The sequence below is a fragment of the Pseudochaenichthys georgianus genome, chromosome 10, assembly GCF_902827115.2.
Source record: "Pseudochaenichthys georgianus chromosome 10, fPseGeo1.2, whole genome shotgun sequence".
In the NCBI taxonomy this organism is placed as follows: domain Eukaryota; kingdom Metazoa; phylum Chordata; class Actinopteri; order Perciformes; family Channichthyidae; genus Pseudochaenichthys; species Pseudochaenichthys georgianus.
Window position 1 is genome coordinate 40,634,441 of NC_047512.1, and position 26,071 is coordinate 40,660,511.

Genomic DNA, 26,071 nt, shown 5'->3' on the forward strand with positions numbered 1-26,071 from the left:
TATTGACCCAAATAATCGTGATTATTATTTTTGCCATAATCGCACAGCCCTACAATAGCCTACCATTTATTGCAGTTCAAGCAATCTTTGCAATATGTATACCGCAAATGTTGATATAGCAATTACAATAGATTCTCCATATAAAGTGCAGCCCTAAGGGATGTCGTTGTGGAATTAAAGAGGTTCAAATTCAATCAATTTTAGATCGTGCGGGTACTGTAATAGGGGGTCCTATGTTGTATTTTGACCACTAGCCTACCCCCGTTAACCGACCACTAACCGTTAGCTGACATTAGTTTAGCGGTGCTGCTGTAGTTAACGTCCACGGCTGCCCTGCAGCAACGACAACCTGATTAACAAACAATTAATCATTTACCACCAGCTGCAGCTTAGGGATGGACATTATTAGACACTAAAATCTAACCAAACAAAATAATATTTTTTAGTGAATGGACATGGAATACCTTTAAATGCAACTCAAAAACAGCTGAAATGACTGCTGACAGCAAGTCAGTTACGAGCACTCCTGATGATTTTCACAGTAGTTTGTGGTTCACGATGTAGCTTTTTCCAGGGATATAATAAGGTGCGTCCCCGCAGGTTTATTAGGAGCACGCTCTTGAGCGTTTATTCTTTCAACAGTTCAACTTAAAGAATTGGGAAGAAAAGTTAAAACTTCTTAGCAGGGGGGAGAGTAGGGCTGCTCGATTATGGCAAAAATCATAGTCACGTAACACTATAGCTGTGAATTTCAAACAAAACTGCGGTACTGCGTGTGTACAGTTTCATTTATCAGCATAATACGAAAAAGGAAAACCAACTAAACAATGATTCTATCCATTCAACCGAGGTTGGCCAATCAAAAGGATATCATAAGTAGGGATCGACCGATATGGCTTTTTCAAGGCCGATACCGATTATTAGTAATCAAGGAGACCGATAACCGATATTTGGAACCGATATACATTTGCAGTAAAATCAGAAAATCTTGGTGTCAAAATATAGAATAACACAAACTCCAACACAACTCAACTTCTTTGAAATGCATTCAAGCATAGATTATGTTTAATGAACTTTTAAACATCTTACAACTGGTTTCCTCTCTGCGCCCTTTTCTTTAGTGCAGCCATCTGCAATGAGTTAGAGAGACAAGAAGTGGGGCTGCAGGCTGACATGCTTAACTAACAATAATGCTTAATTTATCATAAAAACAATACATGTCTATCTAGCATAACATCCCAATAAGCTGCGAGCAACTGCAAAACACTAGTGCTAGCTAATGTTTTGCAAACTATTAAAAGTGAGGCTATTACAGTAGACCTAACGTTAGTCTAGTAGCCTCACTTCTAATATTTTGCTAAACATTTGCTTGATACATGTTGGCTAGCTAATGAGCTTCTCGCTCTCTGGGACATTGCTCGTGTACACAGAGTGGTGACTGCAGCCAGAGAAACGCCCGCATCAGAGTAAAGTAACAATAATTAACTCTATAGAACTAATAACTAAACAGCCTTTCTAAATAGCAAGAATATATTGTAGAATTTAAGTAGTCCTCAATTATTTGTTGCAAATGTAGTTTCACCGTCATTTAATAAAAAATGCTTGCGACATCTTACGGGTGGCTTTGACTCAGAACTTTAGCCCACTGTGGAAAATAAACATACAGCTCAGCAGTGAAAAAGCTGAAATACAAAGCCTGTCACTACTCAAACATGGAAAATATCTTTAAATCTAAACAAAAAAAGATGTGGGCCTGTGTAGCAAGCACATGTATTCAGATTATCCATGTTGAGGGCCCATAACAGAGTAGCCTGTCCTTTAAATAGCTAGCTCATGATAGAGGTGTGAAGGCTGATTTGCTACTAAAAGCACACCACTTTTAACATAGCTGTGTTCTGACTCGCATTTGCCAGCGCTGACGACAATTTAGGGATGCCCTGAATGATTAGCCTTCTATTGTTGTCGGCCAAAATTCTGTTTGGCATATGAAATTAAAAATTGGTTTTATGCATTTCTTAACTCAGTAAACCAACATTGTCCAGGCAAACCAACTATTTCCCCCTTATAATTAGGGATGCTCCGATCTGGAATTTTGAGGCCGATCGCCGATCCGGTGGGTGGGGGCTATGGGGATCTTCCCTTTAAAGTGATGTTTAAAACTCAGTTAATGGGGCTCATTTTTATATTGCTTCAGTTTATAATCGTAACGGATCGAAAAGTTCAGATTAATTACCGGAGCATCCCTACTTATAATGCTACCCTGTGAAAAACGAATCCAATAACAATATTTCAGTAAAAAGCTGCAATCTAAAACTCTGGTAAACAAGACAACAGAAATATGTAGCAGCCAAGGCATTTTAAATCTCCAATAAATAACATTTAAATTGACCGTGGGACAGATTAAATATGTTTTTCAGGACAATGGGGAGAAATGGTCTGGAGCCTTTTATTCCAGCTGCTTTGCAAGAAAAAAAACATTGTTTTCAGCCATGTACGGGCTAGCATTTACTATTGTGCTTCTTGACAATAATCAATCAGCATCAGCCACAAAAACCTGAACAGGGCATTTCTACTTCAAATCAGATACATATTCCAATACAATAACCCAACTTAAATCTATAGTTTGTGCTAAAATATAGTTGTATGCAAAGAAAATATGAGTTGCCTCAAATGTTTTTTAAAGAAAGTGACGGAGACAAAAATACCGAAACTACGATAGGTGACTACTGTATAAATGTAAGCAAGGATGAAGTAAGAGTGGAGGAGGGGCAGCAGGAACAGCAGGTTGGACAGGCTCTAACAAGTCATTGCTGCAACATTAAGCCAGCACACCATTTCAATGAGCAATCCCTGCTTACATTACAATAAAAGACCTGCAACAGTTAGTGATTTATACTTAATTTAAGATGCTGGTGCTAGTTTTACAACCGGTCACTACAACTCACTTAATGGGGCCTGCATAGAGTATTTTAAGTTACCAGCATTTGGTAACTCTACAATGGCCATGAGATTCAACAACAATGCACGATTGGCATGTAACACATGTGTGCTTAGATCTATCACAGGGTTACCTTACAAAGCAGTTCTAATTTGTTAAGAAGGTGTGTGTGTGTGTGTGTGTGTGTGTGTGTGTGTGTGTGTGTGTGTGTGTGTGTGTGTGTGTGTGTGTGTGTGTTCCAGCTCAGGTTTCAACCAAGTGAAGCCTCACAGTCATTGTCTCTTTCCAGCCATGTGCCAGCTGTACTGTATAAGGCAGTACGTGGTAGTGCAGTTAGCCAGATATAGAACAGGGATAGGAAAATCAACACCAGTCAAATGTTGGTATTTTCTGTCTGGCACACAGACAGATACTTTGAACTACAAGCCGTTTTACTGAATGAAAATGTGAATTTCCACACAAAAAACAGTGCATTAACCAAGTTGAAAACTTAATATTAAAAAAACCGTAGCTCGAGTAAAATGGTGCTTTGGTTTTGCAATATTACGTGGCCACCGGCCAAATTAAACTGGGCCATTTCCAGCTCCCGATTTTCTGTGACTGCCAAACTCAAACAGCTCATGATTAAACCGTGCTCTTTCACAGATTCGCGCACCAATGGCTTTGTCTTCAGGAGCCATTCAGGTTTAGTGTGTTGCCCAAGGACGAAATGCAGACTTAAAAAACAAGGGATTCAAACTCCTATCATTTGATTGGTGGCCAACCTGCTCTACCTGCTGAGCCACAGCTGCACCTCAAGAGGCCGATTAAAGTAAAAAAAAAGACATGGAATCGTTTTTACATCGGCGAAAAAATATGAACAAAATAAAAAAGGTGTTGCTGCACAACAGGTAGATTCTCTTGTTTCCCAAAACTACAATCAGACCAGCTTGACTAGTAGAAGACGGACGATTCACACTGAGTGACTGAATTTCTACAAGTAGATAATCAGGCCATGATGTGCAGTACTACTTTAAATATATGCCATCCTCCATGCTCTTCATTCTAGACCTTCAGGTGTCACTTCCTCTTCTGTTCTGTAGCCCCAGATACTCATATTTGCACCATTTCAGGAGACTGTAGCCTAACACAGATCTTAAATGGCTGCTTACAATGTCGCAATACTTGTTAAACAGACCAATCAATTTCTAAATTGGGGTTTGCAGTAAGTACAGAGGGGAGAATGAAAGCATACAGGGTCGTTATTTCCGTGTCCGAGTGTCTGCCATGGTCCCTGTGATGCAAAAAACAATCCATCATCCACACAGCCTAAATCACCTGCTGCACAGACTACACGCCAAGCAAGTGTGCCTGCTCCTGTTTCACCACACACTGTACTTTTGCACCTCTTACTTGTTAGCCAAAAATAAGTCGATAGTAATTTCAAGCCTAGAAGGTATGCACTACTTGACGTTCTTAAAAATTGTATTAAAATATATGAAACAAAAAAGGTACAAATAGATTTCCTTTAACTTATAATACAAAAAAGGTCAAATAAAATGCATGATGGGATCAATCACAGAATAAAAAGGAACCATGAAAATGATTTATTAGAGCCCAAAAAAGTGTCAACCTAATTAAGAAATAAGCAAGCAGTCACTTGGGGGATCTCACTCACAAGAACCATTACTAAACCAAACAATCCTGCTGCCATGGTCCTAACATAGAGCAAAAACATAATTTGTCCTGTATTGGTTCTATACTATGAGGGGAAAAACTTACTATCTATGTTAGTGTGCACAGCACCATATTTAAATGTTTATTTCAATTATATTTGTGTACAAGTATTGGCCACCTATACTGTCATCCTCATTCATACACAGCACTCTACTTTGATCCATCGACGATTATGATATTTACAACAACAAAACCCACAATGTATCCTGAAGCAGGGCTTGTGTTCGAGCGCCGTGTTAATGTGAGGAACTGTGGGCCGCAGCTCCTCTAAAACCTTACCACTCGGTCCGTTGGGCTACACCCCGTTCTCAACAGTTACTGCCGCACAACTACACAAATTCCATGGAAAGATAAGTACACGTAGAGGCCGGAGTTAGCGGTGAGAACACCTCCACCGCGGGGCTGCGTTGTTGATTTCGAGTATGTGCTCGGCCGCCATTTTCTAACAGGGGAAGGGAAGACATGTTGGGAGCTAACACAACAAAAGAGGAGCGGCCATTTCCAAACACATAGTTGGTTTTCCTTAGTACTATCAGTTGATATTCACACAAAAAAGCACACATGGAACAGACTGATACAAAGTCAAAAGTACGGGGAAAACCGACGGGGTTGTTAAGCGTTCGCGAAACATATATGGTTCCTAGAATAGACTGAGTGATGTGAGGCAGATTAGCAGGCCTAATGCCAGCAGTGCTGCTGCCTCTTTAACGTGTGTGCTTTACCACACTTATACAGCTAAACAGTGTCATTTACAACAATGTGTCACTTTTCCAGCAGCGAAACCACGATGCGAAAGCCGGACTGGTTACCTGATGTGTGGGATCCCGACCCCCCCTTGTAGAATTTTGTACAGCTTGCTTTCGTACAACAGCTGTGGATGTCTGGCTTTCTGTGACTCCAGTTTTACAGCTACCTCCTGAAAATCACAAGCACAAACAAATATGTATACTCCAGCTTCTGTCACTGTTAGTTTCAGCAGGACACATGGTGTATAATGCATTGTGAGGAACGTTAGCAGTTTAATAGTATAGACCTGCTTCAACTCTGACTCAGCCACATACATATGGTGTATCACATTTACTAAATTAATATAGTGTAAAGAAGACGTTGATGCAGTAGATTACCTCTCCATTTGTGATGTTGATGGCCAGATATATGTCACCGAAAGATCCTGATCCAATTTTTCTGACAAGCTTGTATTTCCCACCGACTATGAACTCGGCTTTGGAGCCACTGCTGCTCGCCATAATATCCAGCAGATGATAATCTCCACCTGATCACTTTGGGGAAATCTGTGTAGCAGTCTATCACGATTGTCAGCAGTATATACAGAGTCCTGCGTGTCCAGTTGACGTTGACAAAACCAAATAGAAACTAATGTTAGCTGTATTCCAAAAAGACGTGACGACAATAAACGGAAAAAGCCAGCCGATTTCTTCTGTTGGCTTTTTTCATAGGCTACCGTCTACAACGGATCTTCTTCCAAATAAAACCTCCTCCAAAAACACGGAATGCCGTGTCAGTATCGAAGTATATACATCCAAAACTAAACCCGATAAAGCTTAAGGCCTTCAACAGCCAACTCGAAGTAGCAGCTAGCGAGCTCTAACGTGAGCTCACGTTAGCATCAAGCTAACGCTGTCGCAAGGACCGTCGCGGAAAAATGTCCGGACCTCCTCCGTGATGAGATGCAAAAAAACAGCCCCTTTAATTAAACCTCTGATGGTGCTGTTGCCTTTTCAATCTTTTCCGTTACTTAAGGGCGTTTTCAGCAAACATCAAGGGTCGCAACAGTCTGTAGAAAGCGCAACCCACTCACTCCGCCATCTTGTCTTCTCTACCCTTTCTCTCAGCTGCTTTCCGTTGGAGGCGATTAGCTAAGGTTAGATATCTCATGACCCCTTCAGGTTCTATCGGAAATAATACCATCAACACATATAATGACACACTTTATATGAACGCAGAACTGTGACTCACAATTGTGAATGGAAGAGGACATATCATCTATGATACCTGCAATGTAGCCAGTCAACATCTGTAAAGTTGAACAACAAACGTGACTTTAGTTTCCGCAAACCAGTACCAATGGATTTAAAGCCACCACTACCAGTCAAAATAGAAACCTAGCCTTTATTGACACATATATATTCAATTTTGATGATATAAAATAGAAAGAGAAAAGTGAGCTAGCGTGGCCTATGATACACTGTTTCGTATCTTGTTTAACTTGTTATTAAACAGCTATGAATATTTTACACAACAATAACTAATTTATGGTGATTTAAATAATCTGACGAGCATCTAGAGTTACTGTATGATTAGTAGTGTGAACCATGGGGTTCTCTATGGTGTAAACGTTTCCAAATCGCTGTTCCGATTTCTCCTATTCTGCCGAAGTTACATGAATGCAGCATAAGGGTGGGGACCACATGGGTGTAGGCATGTTGCTCCAGGTACAGGTGAGAACCGGTGAGAACATCACATACAACCCAGAAAGTCCAGTTTTAGCTATGGTTTTAGCATATGCAGGGCGGATGGCCACAAACCACACAGTTCAGGGGTTTTTGAACGACTGTGAAATAAACACAATGAAGGGCCAAATCACAGCCCACATCATTTAAAAGTAGGATATTATTTGCATTAAAGGTAGGGTAGGTACGTTTCAGAAACCGGCTCGAGATACACTTTTTGTTATATTCCATGGAATGCTCTTAACATCCCGATAGCAATGAATATCTTAAGTGCTTTGACAAAAAATCCATAAAAAAACGTCATCTGTAGAAGCCATAATACTGTAAAAAGTACAACTTATCTCGTGCCCTCATTGGTCATGTGCGCGTTCGTGTGTGTTGGAGGAGGGGCTCTATAAGGAGGTGGCAGATTTTCTCCGGTTGTGTATTTTCAAATTCTAGCGATCTCGAGCCGGTTTCTCAAACTTACCTACCCCACCTTTAAGTGTGAAAGGAATAGCACATTAAATTCAATATAAAAGGTACAGTGTGAAAAAAAGTCCAATAATTTATAAGTCCAGTTATCAAAAGAAAAACTATGGAGCAGATAGTTCTCTGCCAACCAGAGTTGAGATGTTGTAAAGAGTTATGGCAGTTGGCAGGAATGATTTCCTGTATCTGTCCTTGTGACAGTGGAGCTGCAGCAGTCTGTTGGAGAAGGAGCTCCTGTCTGTCCAGCTGCAGGTGGAGAGGGGGGGGTGGGGTTATCCATAATGGGTAACCGATTATTTCAATATATCCAGCAAGAGATAACTCATGGCTAGTGGTATGATGTTGCAGTGGCATACACTTTCTTTCTCCAAAAACGTCAGATAAGAAGCAGCCACATATTCCTGCTTCAAGGATATTTTGAAGTCTTATAAAGCTCCATTGTGCAAACACAGGAACAGATCCCTCAACAAGTATGTTGTTTGTGAGATACCCCTAACCAGGGCCGTTTCTAGCTTTTTTGGGGCCCTATGCAAGATGCTGTTTGGGGCCCCTAGTTTTGACAGTTTGACAGCCTTTAAGATGATCTGTGGAGATACATCAATCTGTTACACTTTAATAGGAAAACAGGCTAATTTCACGAAAACCAAGCAATTGAAAATTACAAAAAATGATATTAAAAAGGTAAACAATAAGGCTCCTCTATGTCAATAAATGCAAGAGATGCAGCATTTTCTCAACAATGTTTAATTTACATTTTTCATCTTCCTCAGATTTGGACTTTATTACCCCAAAAACCCAAGCCACAGATTTGCTATCATTGCAGTTTAGTCGTGTTCAGAGATGGGGTCGTTACTAAAAACATGTAATATATTACATATTACATATTACTTTTTTAAAAAGTAATATATTACACTACTGTGCTCTCTACATAAAGTAACTCGTTACTTTACTCGTTACTTTACTCGCCGAGCACGTACGAACTGCGCATTCGTGAGTGGCAATAACTCTCCTTACCAGCAGGCGGCGGTAGTGTGTATTCGTCATTCAAAACAGGCAACAACCGGAAGACAGAGAAGAAGAACAGACTACGTGATATAAACAAACAAATAGCGTGTGCGTTAGCTTCACCTTAGCATGTGTTCTTTGCAGGTATTTGTTGAGGTTTGACGTGGTGTTTCCAGCAGTGGATAACAGCTTCTGGCCTGGACACGGTTTGCACCTCACCGTCACATTCCTGTCTATTATTCGGACGAACTCAAAATAATGGGCATACCTCCACCCCTCGAAAGTTATCGCTGACTCAGCCATGTTTATGCAGCACTGCACGTGGAGATGTGGACGCGCAAGTCGCGTAGATTACGTACATATAAACCTGCGGCGGAAACCCCTCTTGTCTGTCAGTGTGATTATGACTGATTTGAGTAAGTAACGAAGTAACGCGTGTCGGGGCAATGTTAGTAACTGTAGTGTGCTTACTGAATTGTAAACGTAGCGCGTTACACTACTCCATTACCGACAAAAGTAATATTATTACAGTAACGCGTTGCTTTGTAACGCGTTACTATAATAATATTACTTTGTAACGCGTTACACCCAACTCTGGTCGTGTTTATATCCTACATTGGATTTGTAAGCATATAATGCTTCACCGAACACACAGTGGCGACTAGTCATTAGGGGCAGGCACAGCCCCACCTAGTCTCAGCAGAAAGTATTACAAATAATTATTACAAAAAAATGTAAAAAATAAATAACAAAATATATAAAATATATTTTAAGATCATGGTTAATCATCTGATTCGTCTGTGCATTGCTGTTTTAGTCTGTGTTCTTCTAATTAGTATCTACAGTGTGTGCCTATTGAGCTGTTTTCGAGCCATGTGGGACAAAACCCGATCATGCCCCTCCCTCTCACTGTTAAGTGAACGGTGACTATAAAAACGACACTGCGCATGCTCAGAGTATTGTCCTATTTAATGTGTGTGGCAACAAAATAATGACCATAGGGGCACTGAGCTGCCATCCCCACCATACATCATCTCACAATTCAGAGCTGATTGGCTGTAAGTACTTGTGCCGCGAAAAGTGTGGTGTGTGAAGAGGAGGAGAGAGACGCGTCCTAAAACCAGGAAGTAAGCTGCGCATGGCTTCCCTCCACAAAAAAGCAATGAGATTTCTCCATGGGATTTTAGAAACTAGCTCAAAATAAGATCTGTGGGAAACGTACCTGTTAGATAAATGCACGTTTTGTTCAGCCGGATAATATCCACATGTCTACCCTACTTTTATAATTTTCTAATCATAAATCTATCGATTAGATTTATGATAGACTTTTGAAACTACAAGAAGATAAGGAGGACTTTTACAAAAAAGTAATAGAGATTTTTGTCCAGAAGGATAGGCAAATGGACTTCATCTTCAAGTCAAGGTAAGGTATTTTATTGAAAATGGGATCTTACTAAGAGAGAACAATTCAATATTTAAATGATAAAATTACATTTTTTGGGTATCCTTTTGTTGAACTGTCTGTTTAAAATTAATTGAAAAAAGCTTTTGAAAATAATATTATATTTTGATTTAGGTCAAAATATAATATTTGTAAACCTGAAGAGTCAGTGCCAGTGCCTCACCAGCCATGAACCTCACTGCAGAAGCTAATATATAGACATCTACGTTTTTTGTGCCCCACCACTTTTGTACATATAAAAACACCACTGCGAACACAGGAGGGGGCTTGGCTGTCTACAAATAAAGACGGCTCATTTTAATTCTCCCCAAATATATTGAGGCTGAACCTGAACTTTGAATTCTCTGCTCCCATCATAATCTTGGCGATCTTGTTAAAATTGTGAATGCAGAATTAAAAATACTATGTAACTGGTTTGCAGTTAATAAATTATCCCTTAATGTGGCCAAAACAAATGACATGTTATTCAATCTGAGAGTAGAAATGACTGCATTATACAGATTTGCAATACAGAGATAGAAAAAGATGGTGCATGTACATTTTTAGGCATGCTTGTTGACGAAAAACTCAATTGGAAGCACCATATAAATTATGTACAGACTAAACTGTCAAAAACAATAGGTATTTTGTATCATACTAAGAACATTCTTGAAGAAAAGATACTCTTTATAACAGTCTATTTCTCCCTTACCTTTACTACTGCTCCGAAATATGGGGAAACACGTACTCAACAAATCTACAAAAAATAATAACAAAAAGTATTACGAATAGTCTGTGGTGTTGGTAAATATGAACACACAACTCCCATATTTAAAAAAACTCAATCTATTAAAATGTGTTGAGATAGTACAGCTTAAAACAGTACTGATTATGCACAACATTTTCCATAAGAAAATGCCTAATAACATTCAAAAGCAGTTCCAAACCACAGCGTGAACATATCAATGTAAAAAAAGGCACTTGAAAATAAGTGTTCACAATGTTTATATGCAATTATGCATATATTATTATTATTCATTTGACAAGTACATGCCAGGGTTTCCGTTAGCCGGTAATTACCGGTTTTTAGCTGGTAACATTTATAAAAAACCGGTAAATTCAAAACCTGACGGTCAAAATGTCTGGTAATAATTAGGGAGGCTCCGATCGATCGGCCGCCGGTCATTATCGGCCGATATTCACTCTTAATAGTTTGATCGGTGCTCTCTATAAAGGCCGATCAGGAGAGCTGGATCTGATCGATATGGACATAAACGCGAGTGAAGTGTAACCGGAGCGAGAGAGAGATCAGATCAGCTGCTGAGTCTGACCGAGACACGCAGCTCTGCAGGATCACCTGAAGCCCCGCCCTCTGTTTAGCGAGCTGCATGAGAAACTGACGTGCTGTCAGGAGAGAGAGAGGGAGGGAGAGGATCCATTTCTCCCGTGTTATTATTCAAAGTTGATGTAAACTTCTGAATAATGTACGTTATCTACTACAAGTAGTTTGTTTGAATGTAATAATTATGTTGTTTGTTGTTTGTGGAATCATTTATTGAAAAATGAATCTGAATATTTCGATCTGTTACGATTATAAACTGAAGCAATATAAAAATGAGCCCGTGAACTGAGTTTTAAACTGAAGCATATCTGCTCATAGTCCGGTAATTACCTGCTAACGGAAACTCTGCTACACAACTATTATTATTATTGAAATATGACCGGTAAGTTTCAAATTAGTCCGGTAAAATAAATTCTGCCCGGACATTTGACCGGCGAGAAAAAATCCTAGCGGAAACCCTGGTACATGCCTATGTATATATTTATATATAGTATTTTAATTTCCAAAAAAAGATAGTTGAAACTGCTATTGACATGTGCAGAAAATGACCCTATATCTAGTTTTTGTATACATATATATATATATATTAGGGCTGTCAAGTTAATAACGCATTAACGCAAAAAAAACTTAACGCCACTAATTATTTTAACGCGATTAACGCATGTGCATTTTTCGTCCTCGGCCACCCCGTAGTTTCAGAGTGCATCGAGTTTAAAATACCATCTACAAGCTGATGCTGACAGCCCCGCTCCTGCCGCCCGCTTGCTGCAGACCACACTTCCATGCTCACCGGCAGGCCCTGACTGGCCATCGGGAGGACCGGGAGAGACCTTACGTGTATTGTTGTTGTTAGCATCTGGTGCTAGCTAGCTGCGCTAACGGATATAAGGAGCTGTTTCAATGAAAACAGAGGAGTGACATTTCGCCGACAACTGCGCCGAGCACTTGACTTTATGCAGGAAGTCAGACAGTGGGACATTGTACGAAAAGTCAGCACACTCAGCTCGGATAGTGCGCGCAACATGATCGCAGCTTCCAGGCAGCTCCCGTTCGAGCATATGCCTTGAGTTGCACATAGCTCCAACGATCCATCACACACACACACACACACACACACACACACACACACACACACACACACACACACACACACACACACACACACACACACACACACACACACACACACACACACACACACACACACACACACACATACACACACACACACACGCACACTTTGTATTGTATTATTGTATGAGAGGTTCCAGGTTGAATTGAGGCGAATATTTGTAATGTTCAGAGGTTGTTGTGTTTAATATTCATGAGATTTGTTGTCATTGTTCAAATGATAATAAACATTTGCATAAAGCATATTTGTCCACTCATATGTTGATAAGAGTATTAAAAACTTGAAAAATATTCCTCTAAGGTACATTTAGAACAGATACAAAATGTGCGATTAATTTGCGATTAATTGCAATTAACTATGGACAATCATGCGATTAATCGCGATTAAATATTTTTAATCGACTGACAGCCCTAATATATATGCATTTATTGTTTTCCTGCCCTAACTTTTATTTAATTTTTTCTCCTGTTTTCTTTATTTCTTTGTACTCCTTCATTTCTATACATTTTTGACGCAACAATGCCGCTGTATTAGGATGATGCACGGGAGGGCTACTTTCCACAAGCTATGCTTCAGCCCTCCCGCTTCTACTAATTTTGTTCATCTTTGTGTGTATGAATTAAACTTTTTTTGTTTTTCGGATGAATAAAAAAATTAATTAAAAAAAATACTTTCAACTTGGGGGCCCCCTAGTGGCCGCGGGGGCCCTATGCCCCCGCATAGTCCGCCTATAGGAAGAAACGGCCCTGCCCCTAACTGAGGTAGAATAAAGCACCACCATGTTTTTTCATTAATCTAATATGTGTTAGGTTTGAAATGGATGGTGGTATACAAATATTTGAATGCAAAATCATTTCTTTGTTGATGGTTGGTTATTTCCCACTAATGCAAATATTGAAACAATTAAGGCTTCAAAGGTTGGCGCGTCCGTATTATCACATCTATCTCTGGAAGTGATGATCGGAATGTCACCACATTACTAGACTATGTTCTCAGATACCCCTTTTACATTGAAATCAGGTTTTCGGTGCTCAGGGCCGGCGCCACTGGAAGCATGAAAAACAGGTTAAAAATCAGGCACCTGCTCCGAACTGGCCCTGCAAACACCTTGGTGAAAAAAGGAAGCCATACAATACAGCAAAAATGCCCATCTTTGTAACATATACACTTAAACACACATGGATTATAGCCAGAAATGGAATAGTAAATTCAAAAACTACAAGGTATGTATACCTTTATGTCAGTGTTCAAGTATAAAGGGGCCAATTACCAAAAACAAATAATGGAAATGTTACGAAGTCTGTCATCTCATCATAAAAGTCTGTCATCTCATCATAAAATCCAGGGAGGCTGTGGCTCAGTGGATAGTGTGCTGGACTTCGAATCGGGGATAGCAAGTTCGAGTCCCACTGCACTTGAGTCCCACTGCAGTCAGTCCCTGGGCAAGACACTTCACCCCAAATTGCTCCTGTGGGGATTGTCCACAGTACTGTATGTATGTAAGTCGCTTTGGATAAAAGCGTTTAACAAATGACATGTAATGTATTTGACTATTGGCTTCACCCTCTGCTGTCACAGCCCCTAACAGTCACTCGTATGGGACGGGTGGCGCAGTGGTCTGTGCGTTTGATAATCAGATCAAGGGGGCGTTGGGGAACTCCAGTTCAAAACCTGCTCCCGCCCCACTGCGTCAGGCCGTTGTGTCCTTGGGCAAGACACTTCACCCGAATTTGCTCCTGTAGGTATCGTCCACAGTAGATGACCATTACATGTATGTGTGATGTGTATTTGTAAAGCGCTTTGAGAGTCATTGATAAAGCGCTATAATAAATATAAGGATTATTATTATTATTACTCGTGGTTCCAAACCGACATGAACAATGGGGCCCCTGTCAATGTGTGAAGGGATGGACAAAAACCATAGAACAAAACATTTAAAGATAGTCCATAATGATTAATGGATGTATATGGGTGATTCTCTGAATCGGGTGCCTTTTGGGTCTTCGCATTTTTTAAGAAAATACCTTAAAATATTGCATTTTTTATCATAACATCTGGTAGAGGACTACTTAAACCTTTGAGAAAACACATTTTCCCACCTCAGGCATACAATCCCAATAATTACTAGGAGTTTCCTTCTTACAAAAAGTTGTTTGGAGTTCAACCCCGTCACAGACAACTTGGAGTCTGTGTGAATATGATTCAAAAAGATATTCAAGTTAATTATTGTTGAACCTTAATCATCAGAAGTCCCTTGTTTAGGATCACCTATGTTAAGTACATTTTTTCTAGACCATTAGTAGACCATTTGGCTGCAAAAGGGGATCATTAGAACTTTATCCAACATCGGCCTTCAAATGTTATCAAAAATATGCATTCAACTTAGAATTTTGTTTAGGTTTCATATTTTGTCTGATTATCTTGTACACTGTAAACACAATACAACACTTCAAAGTTCATATTAAGTTCATATCACTAAAATATGAATACAAACCTATTAAATAACAGGGTTGAACTCAGCATGACGGGGTTGAATATGATAACAGGGTTGAAAGGACAACACATTTTTCTATATGGTATGGATTTATTTAGCTGAGCAATTAATGATTATGCATTCAATTAAATGGAAATTCAATTGAATTACAGCTGAACTATCAAAACATTTGATACAACATGAAGTATTTAAAAAACATCAAGCACAAATCCATCAAAAACATGAATGGAATGAATAAGTCCATATGGTCAGCATTAACCACAATTCCTAATAAAATGTATAATGGTAAAATGTAACTAATTTTGATTGCTAATTTGGCTACTAATATTCAGTACATAATGTTGAACTCTGAATATTTGTTTGTGAAGTGTTGCTTCATCCTTTAATCAGAAAGCCTGGCCCACACTTCTTTCTCAATTTCCATGTGTCGTGATGTCACAGGCTTCGGGGGTGGGATGAGCTCGAGCACGTCATCAAACACATACCACAGCACATCCTCACGAACAGGCCAAAAGAACCTGTTTGGTCCGACACGATGCATGCATTTGACTTGAACTTGTGTTTCATCCACGATTAGGATTATTCCTGGATACAAATCCTTATCGTATGTGACCACACACCATTGCCCCAGCACCTCTGTGTCTTCCCATTGGATTTGCGTTGACCTCTGTGACACTGCCACTGGCACCTTCTTGAGAAAGCTGAAATGCTGTGTATTCCAACATTCACAGCGTAACTGCTTTTGGGTAGAGCACATACAGCTGACATCACGAGATATTATCTCTCCTGGAGCGAGAGTTACCAGCTGATGGATTCGCATGGTTCCTGGCACTGCTGTTAGGTTTGATGGCATCCTCTCGAGTGCCTGTTCAACTGTTTCACTGTTGACAAAGAACAACTTAATGGATGTATTGGTCTCCAAAAGGGCATCGAAGAGCTCACGTGCATCTTTGATGTCCTGCCCATGGCTTATTAGCATGTCAGCATTCCTCTTCAAGGCTGCGCCAACACCATCTGGTGCTCCCTTACCATGGCTGGCCTCAAAGAAATTCCAAGTCCCTGCATTAAGGCCTCTTTTCATCAGCTCAGTGCTAAAAAGAAAAAAATTGCCCTTCTGCTTGTACTGGGTACAAGGACCATCACTAAAAAAGTGTACCACAGAAACATCTGGGTATGTTGCCTGCACATGATCCAGTACCGGGTTTAGATGCTCCCATATAGCTGCTGGGCTTTTGTGTTTTGATGGGGATATTGTGGTGAAACAGATTGGTTCTTGGATGCCACCTACATAAAGAACCCCTGTATGCAGTGTTGCCTGCTGGTGGGATGCTCCAAAGTGCACTGCTTGGATTTCCGAACTGTACTTGCAGGTAAAGTTCTCAGAAAAATCTATGTGAATTAGGCATTCATCAGTGGCCATGCTCTTCCTTAGCTCACGGCATTAGGCATACTGCTGCCTAATATTAAAGGAATGCTTCTTGAACTTGCTCAGGAGTGTTTGGAACTGCTCAGCAAGTTGCTCCTGGGTGCCCTCAACAATCTGTTTAACAGTTATCTTCACTGTTGGCCCCTCCTGGTCATTCATTGTTGCCTTATCTTCTGTCCCCCACTGAGTATAGGACACCCTTTCTGCACTGTCATATGTACTTGAGAGTGGAACTGTTTTGTCTCTGCAGTGTTCACACTCCCCATACATACAGTCCTTTATAGCAGTATCACAGCACACAATTTTAGTGAGTGCCTCAAGATTTGAGGTCTCAATCAACTTCAACTGACTAAGCTTTTCTGCCAGAAAGCTAAGATTCTCGTGCAGTTTGCACATGCACGTGTCACGGTCAGACAGGGACGGGTGCACAACCCAAAAGGGACGTTGGCGGCAAAATGCAGGGTATGAGATCCTCACATTGTTCTCTGCCAGAAACCTTCTGTGGAGGTTTCTTATTGTGTCTACAAGGAACCTTTTTTGCATCTTTACCTTGTTTCTTGTAATGGTTTGTTTTCTTCCTGTAGTTATCCTGCTGACATCATCTCTTGTCAAGAAGGTCTTTACATTGTTCTCCATAGATGCATCTGCATACCTGTTCACAGGCTTTCTGGTAAATTTGCTTAGGCTACTAGTGTTCAAAAGGTTTCTGCGTTTTTTTGAAATCCCCAGTGCCTGTTCTGACCATCTCTGCAGCCTATACTTTTTGACAATCTTTCCCACAGTAACCTTAGATATGATTTGCTTATCTCTTTCATTTCTGCTCTTTTGGTATTTTCTTTTGATGTCAGCAACAAGGGCTTCATGGAGAAGTAACGTTCTTCTGACCCTGCTGTTCACAGTACAATTCTTGACCAGTTCACGGACTTTGGATCTTGGAGATTCATTATGTGTTGCTGATCGCTGGAACCTCTTTTTGTACTTTTCTTTAAGTTGTTTCTCCTTTCTCAGTGAATGTTTGAGTTGTTCTATTTCTTCGCGCAGTTTGTTTCTTGATCTACGGGATTGCTTTTTGCCCTCCAAACGTTGCCTAAAACAAAACCAAGCAATACATAATTAGCAAAACTCCAGCCCATATAAACATCTAACATGGATAAACTATAATATTTTAAACAAAATGATAAACACTTCCATTGACCACACACACACACACACACACACACACACACACACACACACACACACACACACACACACACACACACACACACACACACACACACACACACACACACACACACACACACACACACACACACACACACACACACACACACACACACACACACACACACACACACACACACACACACACACCCCTACACCTAACAACATATTTCCCTGACCTTGAGGACTCAGGTCTGGGCTGCACTGCATGCTGAATATTAGGACTTTGTGGAGGAGTGTTGATATTGCTGAAAGCTTCCCTTTCTTTCTGTCTTCTTTTAGCTTTCCTCCACATCTTACGCTTCTGTCGTTTAGCTCTGTCACTCAGATCACAGATAGTTTTCTTTTTCCCCTCCTCAGTATTCATTTTCCACCTCTTGCGCTCACTCCTGAGATAATTCTCCCTCCTATCTGGGTCTGCATTCCTTCTTGCCCTGTACTCTCTTTGCCTCTCTGCTGCTGTTTTTCCCATTGTGATGTCTGAAAATATTAAACATTAAAAAAACATTAAGAATGATACAGACATTACCATTTAGTCATATAAGAAATGTCAAACATTCAACCCCGTCACAACAGTTCAACCCTGTTATAATAAGAAATGTGACAGGGTTGAATGTGACGGGGTTGAAGTTCTTGACAAAAAGTAGCCATGAGACCTTGTTTAGCTAAGACATAGCACCACATGGAATTTAAGGACATCATAAAATGGTAGTATTTTGCACAACTATTGTTTAATTTTTCCTAAAGAACTGTTTACTATAAGTAATTCATACAACAGAGTTGAAATGTTGAGCTTGACATTCTCAATCTGACATTAAAAAATGAAATATAGGTAAGAGAAGAAACTGACACTTGCCTTTCTTTGCCGCCTTTTCCTCAATAGACTTCTGTGATGTCACTCCCTCATGCAGATGTCACATGGACTGATCCATTATTTTAATAGGGGGGTAAAATGTATAGTGTGACGGGGTTGAACCAAACTCGGGGACGTGTGTCAATAGTGCAATTTCATAGATAATTCATGTATTTTTTCAGATTTTTTTTTTTCTCAGTTAAAGTACACAAGCATATGATTATATTAGCATCAAAATATTGGTATAATTGGCAATTGCTATTTGTTTAATATTCAATGAATATGTGATTATGCTCAGTGAGGACATGCAAAAATGTGTGTTGTCTACTACAAAGACAACTAATTATTATAAAACAAAAACAAAATATATATATTTAGTTTTACATTGTAATGCAAAACACCCTGTTCCTTTAATTCAGTGCTTTAACATATATTTTTGTAGTTTCCTTTCATATCAAATCTTTGAAGTAAGCATGGGGGACACAAAGGGCACCCGATTCAGAGAATCACCCATATATATATGATGAGTTTACAGGTTGCCTGAGACAATAATCGATGATTCAAGTGAAAACTTTAACTGAATGAATTGGAAAAATCCAAGATTAATCATAAATTGGGCGGCTGTAGTTCAGTGGAAAGTGAACCCCCGGACTTCGAGTCAGGGGGTGGCAAGTTCGAGTCCCACTGCAGTCGGCATGTCGTTGTGTCCCTGTGTTCACCCCAAATTGCTCCTGTGGTTATTGCCCACAGTACTGGATGTATGTAAGTCGCTTTGGATAAAAGCGTCTAACAAGTAACAAGTAATGATATATAGTGGGGTCCTTATTATTTGTAACCGCACAATAAAACCTATCGTTGTTTTTCCTTTGTAAACTGTGATATTGAGGGGACATTAAATAAAGTAACATAACTTCATCAGGAATTTAAAAGTCAAATCTTTGATCAATTGACAACAATCACACAGTGGAGCATTCTTTGGCAATGAAATTCTTGCTGTAAGCTCCTTCCAGTAATACTATTACAAAATATATGAGAATCGCAAAAATGTGTATAAAGCACAACAACATTGTTTTACCCTTTTTGAGTTGGTGTGCCTCGTGAAACCAGCCGGTAAAATATGCCATTAGAAAACAGCTTATGCCACAAAAATGAGAGCGAAAAGGCAGTCAGACTTTGGTGGCTATGCTAACATCACCCATATATTCCCAACGTGTATCAGGGTATAGGGGTTCTATTGTGAACCCGGCAATGTTGAGTACAAAATGTCAGAAATGGAGCATCATCAATAAGGCCCAAAACCTCTCCAATCTTTTTTTACTATTGTTTACATAGGCTATAATGCCATTCTCAAGTACTCAACATTAGACTATTGTGATGCACAGTTGGGGAAAATAAACTAGTGCAGCTGATTGAAACCCTGAATTGTCTGCAGGAACATCTTCCAAGCAAAACCCAGCCTCTTATATATCCCATGTGATGAGAGTTCAGAGAGGCTGGTGAAGTCACCAATAGACCCTCTGCAGGTGGGGGGTGGGTGATCATCTACCTGCTGCAGCGTGCTCACTCATACCTGGATGGATCGGGTTGCACTGTGAGAATCACCTTCTTTGATTTCTCCAGTGCATTCAACACGATCCAGCCTCGGCTACTGAGTGACAAGCTGCAGGCTATGAGGGTGAACTCATCCACCATCTCCGGGGTTACCAACTACCTCACAGACAGACCACATCATGTCCGGCTGGGCGGTGTGCTGTCTGGTGTGGTGGTTGGTAGTACAGGAGCCCCACAGGGGACTGTGCTGTCTCCTTTCCTGTTCACCTTATAACCACTGACTTTCAATACAACTCAGAGTTATGCCATCTGCAGAAGTCTTCTGATGACTCTGCAGTGGTCGGGTGTTTCAGGGATGGACGGGAGGAGGAGCAGAGCACTGGTGGGTGATTTTGTGGATTGGACTGTATGTAGTCACCTGCTTTAAAAGACAAGTGCAATTGTATAAGACCTTAGAAGGAAGTGTAGGACAGCTTCCCAGCCCCTAGGCATTCTGGGAGAATATGTCAAAGTGGTTACGAATTATTAGTACCTGGGAGTGCACATGGACGACAGACTGAACTGGAGGATCAACACTGACGCTGTGCACAAGAAGGGGATGAGCAGACTCTATTTCCTGTGCAGCAAGATGTTGATGATCTTTTATCAGTCTGTTGTTGCTCGTGCACATCGGCATCAAACTGGACCCTTTTGGAGTGGTGGTTCGAGAGGAGGAAACGGAACCACCTGAATCAGCTGAGCTGTCACCAGGAAAGCTAAAGCACAGGAAAACTCCTGCCTAAAGCAAAAACCCTACCACAGTGGTTTCGGTGGTTACGGCCCGGGGGCCAAATGTGGCCTAACATGTGTTGTGACAATAGATGAACCTTGAATGTGTCTTCCTTTCTGTTAAACTTGAAATTCTGGAAAAGTTTTGCACATTTTGTGCAGAACTCCTCCCTAAAAGAACGTGTACAGTAAGTCTGTGTGCACAGATCACCATCACAAGGACAGCACCGTATGTTATCTGGTGTTGGAGTATAGGATGGAAGAGAGATCGGTGGTGGTCAGGGTGTTCATTCACTGTGTGTTACATTTCCCAGGATGAATTCTGTTCACGCACACAGGAGAGAGGTTGCAGTGTACAACTTTATTGAGAAAGCCAGTTACAGAATATGCCCATTACACAGTGTGTGTGAGACTGGGCTCCATATACTGTACGGTTAAGGAGAACATGTCCCTTTCTTTGCCACTTTCACATTCTTCTTCTCTCTTCTGTTGGAGAAAAACAAATGTGTGTTACAGCATTGTGGATTAATTGATGTCTGTCTGCATGTGGAGCAGAACGCTACACACAAATCTAATAAACTGCATTCAGTTTCACAGATTTTACTGAAACAATCTTAAAGTAAGTTCACACTGTTGTCATGCATTACATAATCTGTGTGTGGTTCTACTGTTAGACCCTTCCTTCTACTTTCAAAATAAAAGCTGGGACAGAGTTGTTTTTGACCACCAGGTGGAGGCAGAGAGCAGTGATTGGTGTTAGTTTCTACCGTTGACACTAAATGAGTAAAAGGACATTGAATTGTTTTGTTTCCCTTGTTCAGTCTTTAAACAACACTTTGGAGGTTGCAGGCTGTCAGAGTCAACTCTCACACACATGATCCTATAATCTATAGTTTCTAAACTCACCCCACCCATTGGAAAATAATAATGCTGCAATGATATCTCCATATGTGTTTTAGTGTGTATTAGTACATGTTACATGCCTGTTTTCCTGGCAGAGGACACATTCGGTGCTATAGACCTCTCCGTCGGTGCCACATACTGGATCATACTCCCTGGTGCAGGTTTCCTCTTCAAACTTCTCACAGCCAGCCTGGAAAAACAAATGTATTCATCATTATGAATGTATTCAACCAGATTTGCATGTTGTCATTGACAAGTGTTTGATGGTGCCTTGACCTTTGTCTTCGTGGCAGGTTCTCTGTGGAGTCCATAAGCACATCTATGAAATAGTCCTACATTTAAGCCTTACACTTTAGAGATCAACTAGCTTATTGAAGTGCATCTCTTTAATAATAAGAAGAGATGTTTGTTCTTCCTGTTCACACCCTGGTAATAGGGCTGAGATGACCCGTCACCTTTTGGAGCTATCCATAAAACAACATTGAAGCCCACTTAGTTCATTGGTTTATTTATTCTGATATTCTAATGAGATCAAGTTCTGTTTTGCTAAAGAGATTATTTATCATAAATGTGTAAACCAGGAGTTCAAATTAAAATCCAGAGTCAGATCCTCCTAAGGACTCTCACCTCTGCTGTAACAGTGAGAGCTGCTTCTTCTCCAGTCATCAACGCCCCATCGCCGTCTGTCACCGCCTCACTCTCCACGGACAGGACTACACACACACACACACACACACACACACACACACACACACACACACACACACACACACACACACACACACACACACACACACACACACACACACACACACACACACACACACACACACACACACACCACACACACACACACACACACACACACACACACACACACACACACACACACACACACACACACACACACACACACACACACACACACACACACACACACACACACACACACACACACACACACACACACACACACACAGTGTCATCAGTACCTCTATTCTTGTAATAGTCCTCATTAATGTTACACGTCACACTACCCCTCATCTCTTGAGTGGGGAATGGAAGTGTTCTGGTTACTTATATATATATATATATATATATGTTAGTCATATATTTCAGAAGGCTTCGGTTGAATGCATGTCATCTCTCCAACAATCTTGGAAGCCAACAGCCAAAGTCTGAGGACTATTTAGCTTTTTATTACTTTAAAACTAGCTTTTCTTTTGACTTAAACTCCATTCTCAGATCTCGGGCTGGAACATTACAAAAAGCAAGTCTATCTATTACATCAACAACCCAGAAATATAGCCCCTTGTCCCCAGAGCTGTATTGCTATCCAACTCTAACACTAACCATGACCTCAACTTCACATAACCCTCCTGACTGTGACCTTGAGACCAGTCCACCTCACAGAGAGCTCGATGAACAGGAGGCTGGACGAACAGCCCTCAGGATGTAGATGGCTTCTTTTCAACCCTCACATGCCCCTTTCACACCAGCGCCTTTTCAGCTCCGGCTCGGAGCTAGAGCCTGAAAAGCGCCGGGTTTTCCTGTTCACACCGCAGCTGCGCCGGCTCTTAGCTCCGGAATCCGCTTCATTTCCAGCTCCAAAAAATTGTCGGTCCAGAGGCAAGAGCTTTGGAGCTAAGAGGTGACGTCGCTTACGTCTCTCTTACGTCGAGGCGTGCAGGAAACTAAACCCACCTCCCATGGGTCGACTGTTATGCCCGCCTACAAGCAGTAGTGCCTATAAACACACTTTATAAAGTCAGGCAACACTAACCAGGCTTCGTGTGATTCTGTTTATTTGTGCCTTACTTTGACCATCCGTTCGCTGTTATCGATCATTGTGGAGAGAGGCAGACGTGTTGTTTTGTATTATTGCAGCTATCGGATGCAAGTAGTCAGTTTAGCTTCGGTTGCTATGCCAACATCACCCGTTTTATACCAGAGAAACTTTCATAACAGCGTTGTGATACCAAACAGTGTCAATTCAGACTGACACACATTCACTTAGGCTAAGGGGAACTGGGGATATGCATCAGCTGCGTGTGTGAGTCGGACAGTGAATACTTAGAGCGGCCGCTGCAGTGTGAGCTAACCGGGAGCTAACGGGAGAATAAACTCCCGTGGAAGAGCAGCCAGCACTGCAGCGGTCGGTAAATGCTGCAGAAACACATTAATAAACAATGAACCACGGCACTCTGGAGAAAAGCATAAGGTTGGAGAAGTCGTTATTCAATTTATTCTGGCTTGGTGTGATTAAAAGCAACACGATCATCGACCCGACGCAGTTGTTGTTGTTGTTGTTGTGAGCTGCCGTTGGGGGGCAAATCAGCGATGTAAACGGTGACGTCATGACGCAGCAAGGGCAGCTCTGGGGCGCCAGTGGGCGGTGTGCACAGAGCGGGAGCTGAAAAGGGAAACCGGAGCTGAACCAGAAAAGCTCCCGCTCGGAGCTAGAAACTGAAAAGCGCTGGTGTGAAAGCCGCAACAGAGAATGTAACATCGTCACCAGCTTTTCTAAACAAGAATGTAACCAAGTCTTAAGTTCCTCTGTACTTCCTCTTGTCTGGCTGCTCTTGGCGTGCTGGTGAAATTAGAGCTGCTGTTTCAGCAATGTCCTGAACTCATTTGTTTGTTGTCTTGTCCGTAGGGACACACCGATGGTAACCTGATTTGAGCAGCCACGAGAAGAGGACATCTGAACCACAGAGTTAGTCCAAAACAAGGCTTACAAAACGTGTTCCACCTGGCTAAGTGTTATGTCATCCTAAATATCCAAAACACAATTATTTGTATTCTTATTTATTTTTTCAATGAAAGAAAGAAACGCATAAAGAAACAGAAAGCGTCTGCTCACATACATGATGTGAGTGATGTCATTCTGATTTAACCGACCACTTTTAGATGAACACATAATATCATTATTTAATCCTCAGACTTTCCTTTGTTGGGATTTTTACCCATTAAAAATAGCTAGCTCTTTATAATATTTGATCGACCAATTTGAATTTTTTGTACGTAACCATTTCTAAACAATCCACTAACAAAACAATCCACCTCAGGATGATATTAATTCACATTTGTAATACTTTGTTTCTTATTTTGTCCTCTTTCTAGACACTAATGCAGTGTTCTGCTGTATTCCTGTGGCACATTTCTGGGATGGAAACTAACGATCTGTCCGGTGTTCACGGGTTCAAAGGAAGCAGAATCCGAGTCTGCTGAACGACATGTTGTTAACTAGTTGTTAAGATCATGATATTCTGCTGAAATGAACTCACCAGAGAAGCAGAGCAGCAGAGCAGAGCAGAGCAGCAGGGACTTCATGTTTCCGGTGTGTGTACGTGTCTCTGTGGGAGGCAGGTGTGTGGTTCTCACATTATGTTTTTCCTTTCATACACAACCTGTTGAGCTGGATGTAGCCGCCCTCTGATTGGTTGCTTTGTAAAAACAAGACTCATCTAAGCCTCAAGATAACACAACCGGATCAGAGCAGCCAGGAAGAACAAATATCCAGACATGAGACTGTGATGCAGAGAGCAGGCTGCTGTCTGAAGATAACCCCACCCACCCCCACACACACACACACACACACACACACACACACACACACACACACACACACACACACACACACACACACACACACACACACACACACACACACACACACACACACACACACACACACACACACACACACACACACACACACACACACACACACACACACACACACCTTTCTGTCTACTTGAATGGTAAAAATAAAAACAGTACCTGGAGATTAAATGTCAGTATAATGAATAACACATCTATATCCAAGCAGATAAGAAAGTAAATAATACGACTGGCTCAATGAGTGTCCCGCTTTATTTCCCCTTCTTTTAATGTATTAACAATGTATTTATTTCATATATCTATATTTGTTTGTGTTGCTGTAGGTTTGGGGAATACAAACAGTTCACCCTTTACACTGCGGCAGGGTTAGAGCTGCTTCATGTCACAACACATAAGAGGACATAAGATCCGGTAGAGGGGGTAATGTGTGTGTATCATTGGGTTATAAATTATATATATTTATAAAAATAATAATAATACATGAAATGTATATAGTGCTTTTCCATGGTGCTCAAATCGCTTATGGAATAGTTAAATAAATAATTAAGTAAGAAACAGAAATGACGTAGAAACTGTAACTGAAACTGGAGGAGAAATGTTGGATTAACAAGTATGTTAAATACAGAGGCTGGAGCGAGAACAAGAAGGTCCACATTTGAAGTCTGCCTGCCCCCTAACACCAGATGCAAATCATTTATATAATAAAGAGCAT

The 26,071-nt window shown here is 40.9% G+C and overlaps 2 protein-coding genes across 5 annotated transcripts in view; both read right to left on the reverse strand.

Moving 5' to 3' along the window:
* The window catches only part of csnk1a1 (casein kinase 1, alpha 1), a 30,146-nt gene extending 23,570 nt beyond the window's left edge, over nt 1–6,576 (reverse strand). For 2 of the 4 annotated variants that reach the window (XM_034093731.2, XM_034093732.2), the window contains exons 1-2: nt 5,779–6,576; nt 5,464–5,570 (exon numbers count right to left, since the gene is read on the reverse strand). In XM_034093731.2, coding sequence (XP_033949622.1) covers nt 5,464–5,570; nt 5,779–5,901 — 230 coding nt within the window. In that variant the 5' untranslated portion in view covers nt 5,902–6,576. The remainder of the gene's footprint in view (nt 1–5,463; nt 5,571–5,778) is intronic. The other 2 variants (XM_034093733.2, XM_034093734.2) reach the window with 2 other exon arrangements.
* A 14,598-nt stretch (nt 6,577–21,174) lies between these two features.
* On the reverse strand, nt 21,175–25,251 carry LOC117454164 (trypsin inhibitor ClTI-1-like). The gene is made up of 4 exons (XM_034093285.2): nt 25,023–25,251; nt 22,363–22,448; nt 21,816–21,925; nt 21,175–21,318 (listed from the first exon to the last, which is right to left on the reverse strand). Exons 1-4 carry the CDS (start codon nt 25,066–25,068, stop codon nt 21,267–21,269), a joined length of 294 nt encoding a protein of 97 aa, XP_033949176.1. The 5' UTR covers nt 25,069–25,251; the 3' UTR covers nt 21,175–21,266.
* Between the last annotated feature and the right edge of the window lie 820 nt (nt 25,252–26,071).